Below are 20,934 nucleotides of genomic sequence, written 5' to 3'. Positions count from 1 at the left end.
CTCGGAATGTCTGTTGACGTCAACGAGTGATGGTGGCAGAAATCGGAAAATATCAGAGAATCTTAGTCACGTGCTAGTTCATGAGCCTTGGTTGTTCGTTGAAGTCGCTTCCCTCTGCGTCGTGGTATAGACCCCGCCCATTATCATGTAATCGGTTGTGATTGGACCGGCAAGTTTTCTGCCGGGGGAAATCACTTCCCGGTAGAGGGAAAAGTTTGGTTCTTTTGTAGAACTAAGCTTTCACCTTCTTCTTTTTACTAAGTGAAACCAAGGTGTCATGTCCCCTTTCTTGTTCGTCCTGCTTCCCTGTGCCTGTGTGTGTGTGTGTGTGTGTGTGTGTGTGTGTGTGTGAGTGTGTGTGAGTGAGTGCGCCTGCGTGTGCGGCAGCTCAGTGTTGGGAGGTGCTACTCACGAGGCATGATGCCTTGGTCTGCCAGCTGCTCTCGTGTCCTCCTCTGCTGAAGTCTTAACTGTAGGACTGAAGTTGGAGGGAGGGGGGAGAGTAAAAAAAGAAGAAGGGGAAAGATGAAGGAGAGGTGCCGTGGGACAGGTGAGGGACAGAGAGAGAGAGAGCAGGAGGAGAGTCTGAGAATTCAATCCAACTTCAATTCGTTTTCATCATTCTAACATGCCGTTGGATTCAGAAGATTAAATTCATTTTAAATCATCACCCTCAGGCTGAAATGAAAAAGCTACGCATGTGTCATGTCCTACGGTATATACACATATGCATACAGAAAACACGGGGGGGGACAAAACATTGCTTGCTCACAAGCAGGATGTAGGGAATGATAAACACAGCTCCTGGCTTTTAAACAGATCTGCTCGGCAGTGTGTGGTCCGCGGCGCGTGTGCACGATTCCGCCTGTGCTGTACGTGTGTGCGTCGACGTGGTCTAGGTGGGAGTGCGGGGTCATAAACATAGAGACTCCCCCGTGTCTGTTGGTCTGTCCATGTCTGTGGCCTCTTTTTTGCCTTCTTCTTCCCCCTTTGTCTGCGTGTGCGTGCGTGTGCGTGTGTGTGTGTGTGTGTGCGTGTGTGTTTTCCCTCCCCGCTGTTATCTGAAGGTCTCTCCGTGAGACCCTGGGTCTGACACACAAGAATGAAATGTTCCTCCTCTTCCGCGAGGCCCTAATTACTTACTGCCTGTCTTCCCGATTGTTAATCATGCCGCTCAGGTGGTTTGTGTCGAGCGTTTCGTGATATTCCCTCGAACCCCCCTGCTTTGATGTCATGACTCCGCGGAAACAAGTGGGCTCGGCGGCCGCATCACCGGCGGCCCCGCGGCAGAGCACCTCCGTTATGTCACACCGGGCCCCTCCCTTCGTCTGACATCTGCTTTGGTTTACACTGACGGGGTCGTGACCCGCTGGCCGCGGCATCACAGGGGGGGAAACGTAGGCATTGACTGAAAGATGGCCAAAACGTGTGAATGATACATCCTCTTTTTTTTTTCAGATTCCCTTCAACAGTGAACACCCAACCGTGTTCACATGCATGCAGGTTCCCTCTGTCCTGTCATGGAAAAAAGCAAGGTGGCGATGGAATGTGACTGTTAGTGTTGGCTAATTCTGCGGAGCCGCTTTGATTTGGAGGCTCCACACTGCTCTGTGTCATGTTTACGGGAACGGCGATCACTTCGTGACTGTGACCGCTCTGCTCGCGCGCGCGGGCCCACCGTCAAGACTCGACCTTTGAAAAGGAAAAAAAATGAAAAATGAAAAATGAAAAGGAAATCAAGGCCGAATGAATCTGAACCGAGGCAAGTGGTTCAAATGATCGATGACCGCGGGACGAGCCGACGTCGCAGTCGGGCAGTTGTGGCGTGAGCCTCCTCTGCGATGAAACGGAACCGTCGGCGTTGGTCGATTCTCGATTCTCCTGTCTTCTGTTTCCTGAAAGTTGATCAATGCTTTTGGCACAGCCGCTGCCATCCAATCAGATCCTTCTCCTGAAGAGCTTCAGTGAGACCCGAGGGTTGTCTGCCCTGATTGCGGACTTGTAGGCCGAGGACCCGAGCGGGCCGGTCTAATCACAGATCACTGACCACGCGATGCTCTGCCTCTCTCGCTGTTTTCCGAACTGAAGACATTTGTTTTGACTTTGGCTTTTTTTTTCCTTTTTCTTTCTCCCCCTTCTGCAACAATGGACGTGCAAACCCACAGACACATTTACAAGTTTTCAGACTGATGGTGTAAATAAATGATCGTCTGGCCCCGGCTTGCACTTGGTGAAGTGGTGACAACCACGCGAGCCATGTGCAGCGACCCGCTGATTTATCGTCCTGCCGCGTGCCTCACACATTCGCCAGCCACCGCACACAAGAAAGCAAGACACAGGCTAACAATAACAGCGCGCCCCTCGCCCTCCAACTCGGGCAACTTCGCCCACGCGGCCGCTCCGCTTCTGTCGCGCGGTTCCCCGCTGAACTTTCCCGCGGCGCATGGCAAAAAGGAAGGCGAGTGCTGCAGATGTACGAGCACCACTGTGTAACTTCTGACACACAGGTATTTCCCCGGATGGCGTGTCAGGTGTATTCTGGTCTAATGGTGAAAGTCCACCTCGAAACAGACCTTGTGTAATTCCTCCCTGTGGCCTCAGACAGTGAAAAGGGCCAAAGAGGCAACACTGTACCATGAAGATACAGTTTCTGGAGCTGCTCCGCCGACGGTGACTTGTGGTGAACGGTGATTATTGTGGGGTGCTGTGGATTTTCAGGAAAACTAAAAAAAGTGCATTTATTGTCAGTAGAAGTTTTGCCTCCCATATTATTACTTATCTTTGTCAGACATATTGCCAGAGATATGCTGCAGGATCTCCTTTAATTATTGTTCAACCCATTAACCCATTCACACGCACATTTACACATTGCATGCAAACTGGGGGAAGCTGGGACCAAACTGCCGACCTTCTGGTTAGTGGATGACCTTGGGCCACAGGCCCCCCCCCCCCCCACCCCCCATGCCCTCACAAGCTCACTAGAGAGGATACGCTGATCACAACAGTGTCCGTCCTTTTATCAAAACACACAAGTTTTTTTCAGCCATGATTATCCATGTCCCACCGCTCGCTGGATTACTCCATTTTGCGTGAGCTCAGTTCACTGAAAGGCAGACGCCGCGGGTCGGACAGACACAGATACCTTTTCACAAAAAATGCTGGACGCGGGTGTGGTAGCTGACACCAACACAGGTGTGCCGCGAGGGCGCCGTCTGTGTGCGCCGCCGGGTTTACTATTCACCACGTGGCTGACACCGCGTAGTAGTGATCGGAGTCACGGTCGCCGGCCGCCTGTCATACTGTTATGTAATTGCAGTGAGCTTGACAGCGTGGGCCCGCTGGCCCACGGAGCTGTTAATGAAATCGTCATGAGAACTAGTCGGTAACACGAAAACATTTGGCGCTCAGCGGGGAGCACTTAAGTGAGATCTTTATCTTTCCTTTTAACTTCAGTCGTGCCGCCGCAGTTCCCATGGCTTTGATAGTGTGGCTCCGGCGTGGTGCAAAAAAAACAACCCAGCAACATTCGCCGCCTTCCACGGGGGCACCGAGTGTAACCCGAGCCGCTGCGGCTTAAAGAAAACTGTAAATCTCCGACAACCAGATCGCCTGCGACTCCCCGCCTGTCCTCAGCTTTCATCAGAGCGAGATTTACGGGGCAGTTTCACTTCACTTACGCGCAATATTTCACTCACGCGCTCATAAATTTTCGCTCAAGCGGTCATGGTGGTTGTAACATGTATCGCCCAGGATGAATCCCTCCAACTGCAACTGCAAGTCAAGCACACTTTGAACAAGATGTATCATAAAGACAGTATCTCTGCGTCTGTGCCACATTATCTAGCTCGAGAAATCACGCCGCGTCAGAGCGACGCGGAACCTGAGCAACCTTGGTGGAAAAGCCTCCTGCTGCTTGTTGCAGCTACCCACCCTCCCCGGGGCTCCCTGGGGGGGTCGGGACTCATTTCCCACCCGGCTGGTCTGCTCTAAACAACTCAAAGGAACAGCACAATTTACCCCTGCCCCTTCTGGAACGCAATTACATCTCACAGGCAGAGCTACGAGGAAGAAGGGAAGCCACTCTGGCGTCAAGACGGTACATTCACAGCAGTGTGAAGCGCTGTGTTGTTTTGGGGGTGGGGTTGTGCACATCAAGTTTTGCAACAGAGAGAGCAGGATCTGAGCCATGTTGCCACCATCAGTTACGTTTTCCTCAGGGAGGTGGCAGTGTTGGTCAGACTACACACACGCTGTGTAAGTGCAGCGTAAACACACATGCTTAGGCCCACAGAAAGTATCTTCAAACTAAAGACAGTTACTAAGGGGAAGAGGAAAGGAGAGGAACGACATTCCAGTGTGTGTGTGTGTGTGTGTGTGTGTGTGTGTGTGTGTGTGTGAAGGAGATGCAGGACGAGTTGAATCGATAGCAACGGGACTTGGGTTGTTGATACCTAAGGACGTTCCACCTCTCATCCAAGAGGCGTCTTCAGTTCTGTTGGATGAAGGTGGAACGTCCTTCAAGTATCCGCATCCAGGCCGGATGACTGAGAACCTTCACAGACACATGACATGGAGATCGAACGGCTGCTGCAAGTTAAGAGAGAGTTGGAATCTGTCCTGTAGTCCATACCCCCTTCCTCCTTTGATATACCTAGGTACACACACGCGCACACACACACACACACACACACATACACAAGCACCATCAGCTTCCACTTCAGCCATACACAGATAACCTCTGACCCCTCTCCAGCGTCTTATCTCCCCTTCACCAGCTCGTGCACCGAGCCACAGAGCGAGAACGTCTCGCTGGCTTCCCTCAGCGGCAGCGCGGAGCAAGTGCACCGATCTGCCTGAGACATCACCCCTCGCAGGTCGCGTTTTTTGTTTTTGGCGGGTGAACATCAAAGAACGCGCGCCCCCCGCTGTGAATCCATCACACCGTGGCGGGGGTCGCGTTGTGATAGATTTCGGTACCCAGAAGGGATTTTCGGACTAACGCTGGCCTCCCTTTGGCATTCATCGCGCCGTCACACGGCCGCAGTACATTACACGCACCTGTCACTCCTGCTGGTGTTACTGAGGAGCACAGCGTGAGTGTCAACACGATGCACACGGGGGTTGACTCTACATGCCCTGGTGTCGGCACACAAGCGGTTTCGCACACTTCCTGGGAATAGAAGCAGCTGTAGGCAGATGCTGCTCACGAATCAACATGCATACACAGGGAAGTGCATATAGAGAGTGCGTGTCCACTCATCACTGGACTTACCTGATCTAAACTTGCTTCGTATCAGTATGGAGTGCTCAGAGCCCAGAAGAGTCATAATGCTTACGGTAGAGTTCCAGTGTTCAAAAGTTGCAAAATAAAGTCACTCGAGAAGTGGTGCGAACTCTGACCTCCCCCCAGCCACCTCTCCGGACCCCCGGCTGAGATGAGATGGAGCTGACCGAGCCTGCCTCATCAACGGCTTGAGAAGCAAAAAGTAGTGTAAGGAGGAGAAACACAACACACACACTGGCTCTAGTGTTGGATCTCGCTCAGCCAGTGTGCACACTAGCTGCGGTCGACTCTCTCTGCGTGCTGCCGGCTCTTCCTGCTGCCTCGTCTCTGCTCTCTCCCCTGGGGGCCGATGTGGGAGGGAGTGAGTCTGTGGGCCGGTGAAGCTTTGGTCCCATCCAAGCTGAGAGGCTCTGAGCCGGCCCAGGGACAGCACACAGGGATATGCCCTGATTGGGGAGGGGCTAATCGGCCAGGGTTTCCTCTAAGACACGCCTGCCCGAGCCGGAGGCTGGACGGGGCTCGGCTGATGACTTCTTCCTCCCCTGCCACCAGTATAAATATATCTGCCTATCTGCCCTACTGACTGGGGGGGGGGGGGGCGGGATCATAGAGACAAAGACAGTGCTAGTGGAGCAGGAGTACAGCCAGGTGGGAGAAAGTGGGAAAAGTCAGGCATGGCAACAAGTTTCACTTTTTGCCTTTTGAAAGCAGATGGACGAAAACCTGCCAGCCCTCATCTCGCCGCTTTGGTTTTGTGTAAGATTATCGCACGCCGAGCTTCTGCCGTGACCACATCTCCCTGATCTAAATCTGGAAACTGATCGAAGTACTTTTTCCAACTACTGTCAACATCCCTTTATGCAATCAGTGAAACAAATCACTTCGTTGAATGTGAAACGTGCTTCAGCGTCTCGGTTCGTTCTCTTATCCACCCGGTTCCCAGCAGCAGCAGCAGCAGCAGGCGGAAAGGGCTGAGATAACCCACCACGCACCACCTCCCCAGCACCGAACGGCAGAAAGACATAGTGAGCAACTAGCTGGCGAACATGGTGGAGGATTTGGAAAAGGAGTCAGATATTTTCTGCGACCGAGATTAATCCGCAAGGCAGAATCATGAAGCTAAACGGTAGCTTTGTGGTAATATGCTATATGTCAGCCTAATGTTATTGTCTGCAAAAGTTAATGCATTACAACTTCACCATACAATAATTTGTCTAAATTCATAGTGATATGAAGTACCATATGGTCATAAATTAGAGATGTTTCTATATCGATATACCAGTATCGGAAATGCCTCTGATGGACAATGGGCATTTAGAACAAAGGAAGTATATGGAGGATTTGTTTGTGTTAATATTCATATGGTGAAAAAACAAAAAGGTGTCCTGCTTTTGGAAACCTTCTATATGAACCTCTGTCAGCTGGTTGTGCTCTTTCCAAACTTTCGTCCACTGATGTGCAGTTCGATAAACGATCAGTTGAGCCGGGTCGGTCACCCAGCAGCTGACCGGCAGGAGGATTGATCTTATCAGCTGCACGACACCAGATTCTCCAGCCTAGATTCAATGAGGCATCACTTCCTCCACCTCCCACATACCAGGCCAACATTTGTCCGAGTTGAACTCGCAGCTCTGTGCCCACTCTCCTCTGAGGACGACATTAGCCAACTGCAGCTCCGGTGCGCCGCAGAGCCTCCGAAACGTCCGTCAACACGGGAGACGTCAGCTGGACACGTCAAGGATTTGTCTGCCGTTGTTTGTACCCAGTCTTCATAAAGGGTTAGCATAGTATGGAAACTAAAAAAGGGAGGCTAAACAGGGAAATAAAGTTCATAACCCTGGACCAGTCGGGCCTTCTGTCCTGACACTCAGCACAATGGGCCACTCGATATTCAGTCATCATAGTCTATTTTAGGATACTGACATTTTTTCCTTATCCTATTTAAAAATGATAGACTAACACCGTTTGCTTTGGGTTATTAAACCAAACAACCGCATTTCTCTTTGAAAAATTGAAAACAAGAGTAACTTGAACCCTATGGAGCCCTTTATCGCCTTTCAGCTCATTGTTTTGGTTTCATTCAGCCCACAGCTTCAGCGTTTCAGTTCAGTCTCACTGCTCTCATCTACCTATTCACAGCAGCAGCAGGCAGCAGATTTTGGTTAAAAAAAACTGACGCACACCACCGAAAAAGTTAGTCACGAGCGGGCCCGTTGTTTTGCTCTGGAGCTGTGGTTGTAGGGCCGCAACACGACAAGAGATCGCATCGTGATTGGACACTACGTTTGTATTTCCGTTTCCTCCGACAGTGGCAGATAGTCAAACGTGTCGGAAAAGCGACAGAAGAGAGGTAACTATGTCGAGGTTATAAAGATGTAGTGATGATTTGTTTTGGCATTTTGACAGGTCATGAAAAAAGTTGTTGTTTGATATTTTAGTGTGCAACGACAACAGCCCCTTACCCTGTCCCGGTCAAAGTTAAACGCAGCATTTAAATGATTTTAAAATGTAAAAGAAATTGCATGCAATGTTATGGCAATTGTCCGCCATCTTTGAATTCCAGGAGACGGGACAATACGCGTGCGCAAGCGGGGAACCAATGAACAGCTTCATTCTTCTCATGTTTGTCGGTACTGTGTTGTTGGCCTCGGACATACCTTGGAGTTGGTGGACACCATAGATTGCCTATGAAGATGGACGGCATCACAGCTCCCCAAAAGTGAAGGCAAATCATCCTGATCGCCCCCCTGGTGGCTGGCTGCAGTGAAGTTCATAAACCCGGCCTCCACCACGTTAGTGGATGGGATATGGACCAAACTAAAAAGCCATAGTACCGAAGATAGTGTTATTTTAGGTAGTTCTTATCACACTGATGTATGTACAAGTGTTGGTGCTTCTGGAAAGTTTGGTTTTAATAAGTATTTTGATGCTATGAAAACAGGGTGAAACATCACGATTCAGCATGTCGAGCATGTGCATCAGCTCCACACCACCAACGATGCTGCACAAGAAGGGCGGCACCAGGATCCTGGTTATTTCGGCTTCATTTGTCTACGGTCGATGGTGGAGACCAAAACTGAGTGAATACAGGACTTACACTCATTAGGCGAACACATTCACAATCCTCAGAATCAATGGGTTCTGTGTCTGCTTGATGTGTGGATGCACACGTTTGCGAAAATATTTGCCACGTTAACTTTATAAGGTCATAATATTCCAGTGGCGGATTTTCAGCTTGTTGCTCTGCCATTAGTTGCCAAAAAATCCATTAATGCAGCTTCAAAGTATCAGACCATTGTTTACAAAAAACACTGGACTGATTCAAGTTCATTTTATCACTCGTTTTTCTTTTTCTTTTTGTGTACTGGTGTAGTGTAAACACTATGTCCAACATTTATGAAAGTTTAGTGAAGCTTAGTTTAAGAGGATAGCATCTTTACTGTTTTCAGGTTTCACTAGAGATCCCAGTCACTGGTGACTATTGCCTCCACAGAGGGATGTGTGACTAGGCTCCTCTCTGTCTGTTCCAGCCTCCTTTTAAATGTAAAGAAGAAGAGGATTTCACATTTTAGGAACTAATCTGATGGAACCATTATTGTGAATTTCTGACGTTTCACAGGTTGTGTTGTTTTAAATATTATTTTGGTTGTGGCACAATATTTCAGTTCAGTCCTAGCTTTAAAGGATTTTAGCACCTTTATTTATTTATTTTTCTAATTGTAATCTATTTGTCTAATTTGTGTGTTCCCATATGCCCCATCTCCATCTGGCCTTTTGTCCAAAAGTTGTAATTCCCTTGAAGCGTTCAGACTTCCTACCCTGGCCCTTCTCAGTTTGCAAAATAAAAAAGAATACCGAAGAGAAGAGTGTGATTACCGCAGGCCTTTTCTTCCACATTGTCTAAAAACCGCAGTGGCAGAGTGCTAATCAGTCATCAAGAGCTCTGTCCAGCAACAGCTCACTGCCTCTGCCCCGCCGCCGTCCCATTTTAATCTCTTCACACCATAAACACTGCTCGGCTTTTGTTGCCGCGGGCAACTACACACACCGGCGAGATGCACTAACCAAAGCATCGGACAATTTAAAGTTATAAATGACACACCCTTTTCTGTTTGCTGTCAAGCTCGCTCCGGCGCGCTGACGTGTGCCGGAGCGAGCTGCAAAAGCCCCGCACAATGCTCGAGTCAAATATTTACATAGACGCTTCACAGGCCGAAAATCTATCACTGACATTCGCTGGTGCGTTTGTCTTGTGTGTGTGTGTGTGTGTGTGTGTGTGCAGTGCCCGCGCAAATTACAGAGGCGCACACACACACACACACACACACACACACACAGACACAGAAAGTTTGTGCATGGTTGTCTTAATTAGCAGGTGAAAGCGCTTAAAGGGAAGGTCTGTCAGAGGGTTTGACAGTGTACACACAGCGTCTTGGAGAGATTCCTGAAGAGGTCACCCAGCCCTGGCTTAATCCTCCCCTTTAATTGGGCCCTATGTCAATGGCCGTGACAAGTCTCATCTGAACTGTCTGGAGCCGTACATGTGTGTGCTCGAGTGTGTGCGTGTGTGTGTGTGTGTGTGTGTGTGTCGCGCTCATATACCAATTAGACAGATCTGAGTGCACACTTTGTACATCATATATACAGTACGCGTGCAGCAGGGTGTCATGGTCCGGCCCTTTTTTCTTTTTTTTTACTTTGCTGTATGATGCATATTTCAAAACAATGGTCACGTGATGTCGTGAATCAGGGGGCTTTGTATAGAGCAATGTTAAAAAAAAACAAAAAAACGCACATTCCACAGAGCAACAGAACGTGTTTATTGGCCGACTGCGCAGACGTCTAGATCAAAAAAATGACTGTTAGTGTTTTGTGTGATTTCTTGTGTTTTAAAATAAAGCAGATGTGACTGGTGAAAAAAGGCCAAACATGCCCAAAATATCATCAAAACAATTCCCAGCATGGGAATTGCAAACAATTGTTATATATGATGTGTCTGGAATTTTTTTTAACAAGATCGCCCAGATCAGTTCCAATAAATGATGAATCATTGGAATGTAGGTCCCCTTCGCCGGAGCTGCCGATAAGAACGGGTTTTGTAAATGCTCTGAATAGCTCTGCTCGTTGTGCCATCCCTGGCATCCAGCACTCCCTCAGCCATTCGCCGGAGCGAGTGTCGCAGGAGGAAGTGTCGAGGAATGCTCTCTCCGGTGCAGTGTGCGTGGAACATGTGCCGGACACTGAGGGAGCTGCCCAGTAAGAGCACGTACTCAGCTGTTGTCCTGCAGCAAGGGAGAAAAAACCTCTCCTTCGTCACTCTGTCTTCATCATTCCTCTCGGGCTCATTCCTCCTGCCTGCTCGCTTCCTTCCCATTGGAGGACGGAGGAGACCGGACCGAGCAGGGGCGAGGTTGCGACGGGCAAAGTGGCCAACTGCCCCGGGGCCCCCGAGACCTCCAGAGAGTTAACAGTGTTTCATTTAGTTTGGGAAAGGTGCAAATTAGTGACAGACTTCCTGTTCTGCTACGATAAGCCACGGTAGACTACATTTAGAGGATTAATACGCATTCGGTGCATACATTCATTGTGTTTTGGGCGTGTTTTTTTCGTGGGATATGTTGCCAGTCACATATACGTAGAATATTTTCATCGTTTTGCGTTTATGCCTCGCCCCATTGTCCAGGATAACGGCGGAACCTGAGTGACACACAGAGAGAGAGACTGAAATTCCGCCATGGGAGTGTTGGCTGGTTTCTTGGTCTCTGTAATGGAAGCTGAAATGTGTGTAGTCTACTGTGTGCTCAGTGTATGTGGTCATTTGAGGCAACAGAAAATGTTTTGCCCAAGGCTCTGCTACAGTTGAATCCGGGGGTAGTGGGGGACCATATAGATACTGGAAGAAAAGGATGGACTGGAGAACTGATAGGGAGCAGTGTGTGTGTGTGTGTGTGTGTGTGTGTGTGTGTGTGTGTGGCGAGGGGGAGGATGGGAGATAGAGGTTTGATAGAGTGCAGATAAAGAGTTTGTCGACAAGAGCCGAGGCTCTCAGGTCAGCAGTGCACAGGATATGGGTGGGGGGTCTCGCAAGGGCGAGTGTGTGTATGTTTGCACGTGTGTGCGTCTATGTAAAGGGACAGACCCCAGCGGCAACAGCTGTGTCGCATCAGTCTGCCCATCATGCTGCTCCGGTTTAGATTGCAGCTCTCCTCCGCTCACTATCGGTGTGTTCAGTGGCTCTCAGGCGAACGCCGGCGTTTAAATCACCAGTTGGAGAGAGACGCATTCAGGGTCATCAACAACTTCCATTGTATCTCGGGCCGAAGGTCAACGTTAAAAAGAGCTACATACATGAATAAAAGCATATACATGCCAAATGAAGACATGTTGATCGTAAAATCACACTTCTAAAATCTCCGACACGATCATGCACCGGTGAGGATGTAAACTCTTTTCCTGGGACGTCCAGCCCTCGTCCGAGGGGGGCGGGGCTGTGCGGATAGTCAAGTTCCATTTGGCTTTGATTTGTCTTCAGAGTTCACCGGCGTCCCGCAGTCAGTTTCCTTGATGTATTTTGAATCAGTGATATAGTGAACTTGACGCCGTGTTTTTGTAAGCTATCATTTATCGTTTAGCTCCACTGTGATGGGAAAAAAATCATAGGAAGTTAACAGGGTGACGTGAGGTCAGATGACGGAAGCTGGATTAGTCAATAGAGAGACGTGAGAGTGATTCACTCCTTTATCAGCCCCCAATCAGTCTTATCAGAAGACAGAGGGGTTTCTCACGACACCGGCTAAAAACAAAAAGACGGGGAGATCAGGGAACACAAACACGGCGAGCTGTAAAACAGGAATATAAGAGGACGGAGCGAAGGAGCGAGGGCACGCAGTGTAGGAGCGAGAGCAGGGGAGCCAGAAATATACTGTGAGAGGAGCAGGAGAGGTGAAGGAGGGTGGGAAAGCGAGAAGGAGACGCGGACCGGGCCAGACGCGGAGTCAGGTTCGGCGCGCCCCCCCTCTGCCTCGGAGCTGCGGTCCGCACTGAAGAAGTTCCAGGGGGAGCGGGCCGCGTCCAAACCAGAAGTGACAGAGAGACGAGCCCGCGCCAGCAACCTCCCCTCCTGTCTCCTCTCACATGCCTCCTTTCGGCTCCCTCTCCCCGTCTCTATCTGCCCCGAGGCTCGGTCACCTTCACTCTTGCTCTCTCTCCTCGGGGCCTCCGCGGGCCCCGTGGGCCCGAGCGCACGTCTGCCGCCGGGGCTGGAAATGTCAGCGCGTTTGAGAGACGCCGGCGCTGCCGCCAATCCGAATGGAATCCCAAAACACAACAAGAGTGCGAGGGAGATAGATTGCCTCCACATCATGTAAAAACCCCTCCAAAAACGCAGAGGGGGGGGGGGGGATACTGTTTTGTGTTTTTGTGGTTGTTTAGATTTCGGCAATTGACTTTGCCTCCGCTGTAGTCTGCAGGCGCTGGCGGGCGGCCACCGCAGCGTGGGCAGGAAGGAGGGGAGCATGTCTGCGAGGCTTCAGCACGGAGACGGGCCCGCATCACCACAGCTTAGCTCTTAACTCCTGCCTATTACCAAGGGCTACGGGCAAGGATTTATGTGGTATTCCCAAAACTTCACTATCAGAAATTTAATAACTCAAAGTCCACTTTGTTGTTGTTAATGTGTGTGTCCGTGACTAATGGGCCCAGATGAAAGGAGCACCGAGAGCAACCGCCGTCCGTGCCAAGCAAATGTCTTTCATTTGGCCTGACGGAGTTATAAAGAGAAACCAATTAAGTCAAAATTTGTAAAATTGAAGCGGAGAGACTCGACGATAGTTGAAGTAATTCCAGGCCAAACAGAACGGATGAAGCTGTGGCGTGCTACAGCTCTGCTTTTGTTCCAGAGAGCTGGCTGAGAGATGATCAGCTGTGTCAACGTGCAGCACAGAAGCAACCTGGCCGGGACACTTGCGCCTTCTTCGACCTTTCGACCCGATCGATTGAATTTGGATGGAACAACCCCAGTGCATCTGCCAAACTGAAACACAAAAAAAAGACCTCTTCTACACTGTGCTGTGTCCATCCAGTGAGTTCACACCTCTGCATACAGTAGAGATCTCTTCCTATTAGATTTCTTTCTTCCTTTTTACAAATAAAACCCTGTGATTGTTGTCTGTGCTGTATGTGCACATGTGACATGCACTACGGTTATTTGAGGATATATTTTTTATTTTATTTTATTAGAACCATTGGTGACACCCCACACATTTCCTCTACCAGTCAAGGGGTCATGCGCTGGTGATGTGGGGTCTTGCGGGCCTGGTAGTGAAAGTCTCACATCGGCTACGCTCCATTTACATCTCCTGAAAGATGATTTGGTCGCTGGTGTCAAATACACAAATGTCAAAACCCCACTTGTTTAAAAGCCAATTGACAATTAGCTTACAGTATCAGCACTGAGGATCAGAAAGTCCCATCACCATGGTTCCACTGTATATTTGCATTACAGATATCCAAGCCCCCCCCCCCCCCAAAAAAAAAGGTTGAATCTACACTAATGTTTTGAGTACAGTACATCTTTTGACTAACTTCAGATTTGTTAAGTAGCTCAGTAATCAGGTAGGAGAGGTCTTTCGTCACCTGCTCTTGCAGAGGGAGCCCGCGTCAAAAACCATAAATTCAAGCTGCCATGTGCAGTGGAAGTAAATAGGCACCCGGCCAGAAAACTGCATAACAGGTTAATCCTGTGATGAAACAAAATGTCAAAGTAGATTTGAATTTCAATCGCATGACTTTGACAAGGAAACCCACCACAGCATCGTTACAGAGCCGATACGAGACGTAGAGAAAGGACCCAATAGTGCAAATATTTAGCTATCTGGAACTCCCCGAGCCGGCCCAGCACTTCCAAATGGCCTGGCTGAAATGGCCTGTCAGCCAGCACATTCTTTCTCTCAATGAGGACCGACCAGAGCCATGTTTTTGTTGGTATGACCCCCCCCCCCCCCCCTCTCTACATCCCCATAACCGTTCCTTTCCCCCCCCCGCTGACGTCTGTTCAACAGAGTAAAACATGCTCCTCCAGACACCGACTCCAGGTCAGATTTGGGTCCCTGCGCAGAGGACAGCTCCGGGGAGGTTCTGCTGCCGTGTAATCTGATCCAGGAGCGGCGCTGGAGTTGGCTGACAGACGGAGAGCAGACGCAGGGGTTGCCATGGACCACAGACTGATCCCTGGGTACAAGGGGCTGGTATCTGCACGGGCTGGGCTCCACTTGACCGTTGAGGACCGAAGATTTATTTATAGCCGCCGTGTGTATGTGTGTTTGTCTGCCCATTGCGTGCACGTGTGTCATATGTGTGTTTGCACGCTCACCCAGAGGGGAGTACGTCTTATCGGCACCACGGGGGCATTCATCAGGTTGTGACATTTTCTGCCATTCCGCGCTCAAACCAAACACACGTCCACAGTCCATGCACTGCCTCAAGTCTGCGGGACGTTGAGAGGCCTGACTTATGTGACTCGTCAGTAAGATATTACGCTATCATCACACCGACCCATTGATTCGGTACGCTGCCTTTTTTTGTTATTGTTTCTGCGATAGGTATAGTTCAGTCAGACAGACATCTTTTTTTCTTCCTTGCCCGATCCCGAAAGCTGAAACAACAAAGGGGCACCGACGGCTACGCGGTCCTGCCTGCTTTTACCCCCCCAGGGACGCTCAGTGGGTCATGATCAAATGTTGTTCTAGGGTTCTGGAAGAGAACACGTGTATGTACATCTAGCTCTCTTGTGGTCTCTCGCTGTTTGTGTGTGTGTGTGTGTGTGTGTGTGTGTGTGTGTGTGTGTGTTTTAACCCCAGCACACCTTTCCAGCCTTGGTGGGTTTGTTGGAAACTGTCGTGATTTCGAGTAATAAGATAAAGTGGAGCTGATGCTGTTGACTCAGCTAACAGGATTGTGAGCTGTGAAAAACTGTTGCCTTTACTTCATTGGTTATGGCAATTTCCTTGCCCGGGAGGCAGCCCGGCTGTGGAGCGCGGTGGGCCGTCTGCACTGAGGGCACTAGACCAAACCAAAAGAGACCAGGCTGATGTCAGAGCAAAGGCTCAGTCTCCTCTAACATCAGTCTTTATAACGCAAATGAATCAAATCATTAGTTCACCCTATAGTGACAAGTGAAATGAGATCTCAAACGCTCACTGATGACTGACAATGGTAGATTCACACAGTTGTAATGTTTGCATCTATAAAATGTGCACTACTACATCACAGAACTGGTGGCAAGAAAGACGTTTGCATGCCATGACACTGCTTTTGTGTGTCACAATATGGCTGACAGTAAATACGGCGCACTACACACGGTGTGTCTGCGGTTTCCAAGAGGCCCAATGGCCCAAGAACACGGCCGGCGTCGACCATAGCTCGTAAACAAGGACTTGTTTTCTAGCACTGCCCATTAGTTCGTTGCAGCACTGGCAGCAGGCGGAGACTTCTTAACAATCTGCGGCTGAAATGAATGTTGCTTTCTGATTCCGAAGGGCGTTTGGATGAATTCAGCATCTGTGGTGCAATCTTTCATTCACAACTGCAACAATTAAGCAGCGAATTCACAGCAGCAAACCGACATCTGCTGGGAAAACACAGGTGACATGTCAAATTGAGGTGCCACAGCTACCAGCTTCTAACTTGTAAACTTTGTCCACCCCAACATCCATTTCCCAACTCACTGGGGCACTGAGGTTTTTCTAAAAGCTCTGATCTATTCGATTTGACTTGAAAAGCAAGCCAACATGGATGCCTGAACTAGTTATTGATATTGCTTTGTTATAATGTAAATGTTTAGTGTTTTAATGGCCAGGAAATTAGAACATTTTAAGTGCAGCCAGAAAGCCAACATTCTCTCCATGGATTATGCCGTATGGTATCAAGACAAACAAAAAAGATGATAAAGATAGTTTCATATTCAGTGGCATTACACACAAAAAAGCACCAGCACAAACAAGAACGGAATCCTCATCGTCAATGCCAGCTAACTTTGTGACATCTGAGGAAGTCGGTTTGAGACTTTACATCCAACGGAGCTTTATTTCACTGCAGAGCCGACAGCCTCGAGACACTAAATGCCTCCGCGTGCAGTGATGATCACCCTGTGTACGGTCACAGTGTCCACAGTGTTTGCACGGAACACCCTCTATGGATTGCCTCTGTTGTTGAAAGTGACAGTGGTTCTATTACAAACCATTTAAAATGTCATACAGATTACAGATGAGAGGTTTGGCTCTTTTGGTCATTTGCTCCTGCGTGCACAGGCTCTGGTACGGAACGAAATGCTCCGAATGGCAGGGGTCGTCTTCGGAAATGTGGTTTGTCATATTTGACATTCCGTTTCACCTCAGAGCATCAGGTGTAGATTATGTTTCCGACAATTGCCGTTGAACATCTTCGCTTTTTTACATGCTCACACTGGGAGAAGTTGTAATCTACTCCTCCCTGTACTTAGTGGAGGGAGTACTTACGTCCGTATGGTCATAATGCGGAAACGTACAGAAACGTAAAGGTCTTGCAGCCAAAGGGCACAGATCTGTGGATTACCAGCACAACACCAACACACACTCATAGCCACAATTAGATCTGACTCAGAGCGAGAACTCGGTGGGTGAGACAGATAGTGTGTCACAGTGACCAGGGGTGTCACTTTCTGTCTCCCAGCCCCCCCCCCAGCAAACACACACATATCCACAGTGAACTATGATGTCATTGGCTGCCTGTCCACTGAGTCGTGGACCAGAGCCATGATCACAGGCTGGAGGACTCACGGGCTCCACACAAGCCGGGGAGGGGACACGGGGGAGGGAGGGAGAATAAATGGCAAAAGAAAAAAGTCGAGACAACTCCACAGTGTCCAGGGACGCGCAGCCACGGTGCTGGAATCGGAGAGACTGCCAGTGATTCCAGCGCCTGTGAGTTTAAACAAGCATCCTGGCAACTGCAGTTTGCAGCCCATTAACTCCAAGCTCAGCTCATTACATTACTGCTGAACATTTGAATCCAAGAAGACAAACGGTACACAAACATCCAAACTGTGAAAAGGATGATAAGACTTTTTCTTTTATTATTAAAAACGGAAGATTTTTGGAAACAATTGCCAGAGAGAATGGACGGACACTAGATTTTAAGTTTAAAGAATTTCTTTCTATGTGTTAAGCGTGCTTAGTGTGTATGCTACTTAAGTTATTGATCTTCCAAATTATTATGTAAACCAAAAAAGGCAAATTGGCCGCACCCATATCCAGGATATTTCAGCTTCATTTTTATACAACGATAGGAAGTGGAGATGTGTCATCCATCCTGACGGGAAACTGGACAGTTGTGGTGAAAGTCATTTTGACCTCCGCAGATCTGTGTGCGGAAACCAAACTCCAGCACTTCAGTTTGACCCCCCTTTCTCACTATCAAATTGACAAGGGTAAATCGACCGCGCCCACTTTCTGATGCAAAGAACGTGTTCCCATGGTTACCAAATACAGAACTTTACTTAACGCCTCCCAGGATTGGCACACGCTACGCTATAAAGTCGCATATCTTCCATCAGGAATAGCCTGGCATTACTCTGCCGGGGCCACACTTATAGATACCAGTCCGCTAAATATTTGGGGAAAAATCTGTTCAGCAGTTTGTGTGCAATCCTTCTGACTAACCAACCATCCAACCAACTAACAGAAGACAAAAAAGGGACAGTGGTTCATTTAACCTGAGCCGACAAAGATTGGGCATTAAAACGACCCTCGAATCCACGTCATCTCCAAATCCACGTTAAACTCTTTGATTATCTCGCTGGCAAACGGCCGGGACGACAGGTGTAAACCGTGAGGATTTAAGTCCCTTCTCTTAAGTCCCCTCCGTCATCCGCCTCGTCTTCCGCCGGCTCTGCTGTCCCTTGCCTCGTGTTTTCGGACTCACTCGGCCGTGTTAAATATAAATGACACGGCACGTACTGTACACAAACACTGAACGGACACAAATAGAGTTCAGACGACAGCTGCGGCTGACAGCTGGCTGCAGTAGAAACCGACGCCGGGCTTGAACTCGCAGACGTACACAGGCCTGCACATGTGTTTACGCACACACACACACACACACACACACACACACACACACACACCGACACCGACCCCGACACACACACAGGTCCCGCGCTCTGTATTCGTGTGCGGTTGGAGACACCTCAGCGCCGCGTTGACAAGGAGGACTTTCACTCGCCGCATACTTCACGCGGGCCTGCAAACGGTCCGCCCCCTCCCCTCGACCGCTCATCAGCTTGACTGACGGCTGGGAAATGTTTGGGCTCCTCGACGTGTCCGAGGGCGTAACTTGTCGGATAAACAACTCTCAGGAGCGGACAGCAACCGGCTCGTCGGACGAGGAGGCAGGAGACGGCTGAACGAAACAGACAGGTCACCGGTGTTCCCTCCATCAGTGTGTCCTTTTTTCCCCTAATCAGCCCATTAGCGCGCAGATGAAACAGACTTTCTTTCCCTCTGGCTGAGCGTTTCACCTTTTCACTTGCATGGGAAACCTTTCTGTTCCAATAAAGACAGACAAATACAGTATTCCTATTGTCGTAAAAGCTTCACAATGTGACCATGGGTTGACACGTGCGGGATGTCAACGATCCTGCTGGGAGAAGTGAGCGGACCGACTCTGCCTTTGTCAAGCGCGACCTTGTGTTTTCGCGCTGCGGGATTTGGCTTCACGGCGATGGGGAACGTGCAGCCCAGCGACTCTCATCATTCCCGCCTGTCAGAGACGGGAACACTCACTGCCTGCGGGGACGGCCGCCTGAAATTCTCCGGAGAGCTCCGCCGCTGGCTCAGACAGTGCGGGTCAGAGTTCACATCACGTCGGCCACCGGCCACATACCAAGAAGACAGGATGGTAAAGGTTGTGGCTGTGGGCATGGACTGGCCAAAGATCAAATCACTATGATGCATGGTGAATATTGTCAAGAGAAATTCGGAGGAACACAGATTAGGTTGGAGTCACGCAAAGGTTGAACCCGTATCTGTTGATGTCAGGAAAGCTGTTTTCTTTTGAAAAAGTCTATTTACATTTAAAAAACTAAGAGGTCCATTGTTGAAGAGAGTGGAAATGAATGCAAATCGAAAGAGCTCATTGAGGCTTGCGGCACAATTGTTGTTTAAACCTGTGTGGCTCAAATCTGAGATTTTCTGAGTGACTGTGACAAAAACAAGAAAGCTCACCAACAAAACCATTTTAATAATAGTTCACAGTAAAACAAACTAACAATAAATAGTGTAGACAGTAATCCAGAGGTGATCCAGATGAAAATTCAGTTGGTTTAAAATGTCTAGGACTTAAAAAAACAACAAAACATTCTGAAAAGCTCTCTGGAACATTATACGTCCACTTTTAAGGCACATGGCCCATACGAGCCTTTCACAGACATATCAGCGTTTATGTTCGCTTATATGCACTGATATGAAAACAATGCAGAAAAGATGTGCATTTATGTTAATTTTTTTCTCAAATCCAAGTTCTATATATTTGTGTTATCTTTTTATTGATAGTTATTCATCTTAAAATTCATGGTAAACTGTAAAATATCAAGCCTCAATTACATTTCTTTGTCATAGGAGTCCGATAGAGACTTCTTAGGAATCGTTGCCTATTCAATTTTTTTTTTTAATGGACTGTAACTTATAAAGCACTTTTCTAGTCGTATCGCGGAGTCGTGAGCGTCTTACACGACAAGTCACACTCACCCGTTCACACACATTCAAACGGCGCCGCTATTACCGCGCTTTTTCTCTTGAATGTTCGCGGACGACCGGCTCTACCTCCTGCGCCCCGTCTGCCCCGTCAAATGCGTCTGCCAACATAGCGGCCATTTTTTACTCTGAAATATCCGTTTACTGTCACAACTTCAGCCAGGCTTTAGTTTTTCTTTATTATCTGTTTCCTGTTTTCGCCTCACTAACATTCAATTCACACTCTTTTCAGACTCTGCCACTCCCTCCCGCTCTTTATGACCTGCTGAGTCCATTCTCCTGTCCTGCCACGCCCCGACACTCACCTTCTCCTCATCAGCTCACCGGCCCTTCAGTATATGTACCGGTCCATTCCCTCACTTCCCTCGCTTTTGTGAAAGCTGGACATTTATATTGGATTTGTGTGAGTCACACCAGTAGAGCCTTCCCAGAAGAGATGCATGGTGGGAAGGCTATATTGAAATGTGTCTTTTTGTGGAACCTGTAGATGTAAAAATGTCTATTTTTAATGCATTTAGATGAAATAAAATATGGACTTACTTATTTCGCCTCCCCTTCTTCCCTTAAAATAAGGGGTTTCTTACAGCCCAGTCTTCCCAGTTCATCATTTCACAGCAAAGCCAAGTGATAGCACAGTGATTAGTATCATTCGACAGCCGTCTACATCGGACCAAAGCAAACAGTGGATCAAAAGCCAGATACCTGTTCTAGCTCTTCTTCATTTTAATGAAATTTCCAAGGTGTACAGAAAATGAAGCACAATGTACATAACCAGAGCATGATCTAACTACATTGCTCCGCTGAGCGTTAATTGAAGAACATCTGTATGACCCTGATAGGAATCTCTACACCGCTGGCCTGAGC

General features: G+C 48.7%; 1 protein-coding gene across 10 annotated transcripts in view; it reads right to left on the bottom strand.

Moving 5' to 3' along the window:
- The window catches only part of myocd (myocardin), a 106,422-nt gene that overhangs the window by 18,297 nt on the left and 67,191 nt on the right, over positions 1-20,934 (bottom strand). For 6 of the 10 annotated variants that reach the window (XM_035611614.2, XM_035611616.2, XM_035611619.2 and 3 more), the window contains one exon: positions 413-478. The exons of 1 other annotated variant lie outside the window; for it this stretch is intronic. In XM_035611614.2, coding sequence (XP_035467507.2) covers positions 413-478 — 66 coding nt within the window. Of the gene's footprint in view, positions 1-412; positions 479-5,272; positions 5,712-20,934 lie in introns of those variants that run through there. 3 more of the 10 variants (XM_035611617.2, XM_035611623.2, XM_035611624.2) reach the window with 3 other exon arrangements.

This window comes from Scophthalmus maximus, chromosome 16, assembly GCF_022379125.1.
Source record: "Scophthalmus maximus strain ysfricsl-2021 chromosome 16, ASM2237912v1, whole genome shotgun sequence".
NCBI lineage: Eukaryota > Metazoa > Chordata > Actinopteri > Pleuronectiformes > Scophthalmidae > Scophthalmus > Scophthalmus maximus.
This window is presented reverse-complemented; position numbering and strand designations above follow the sequence as displayed.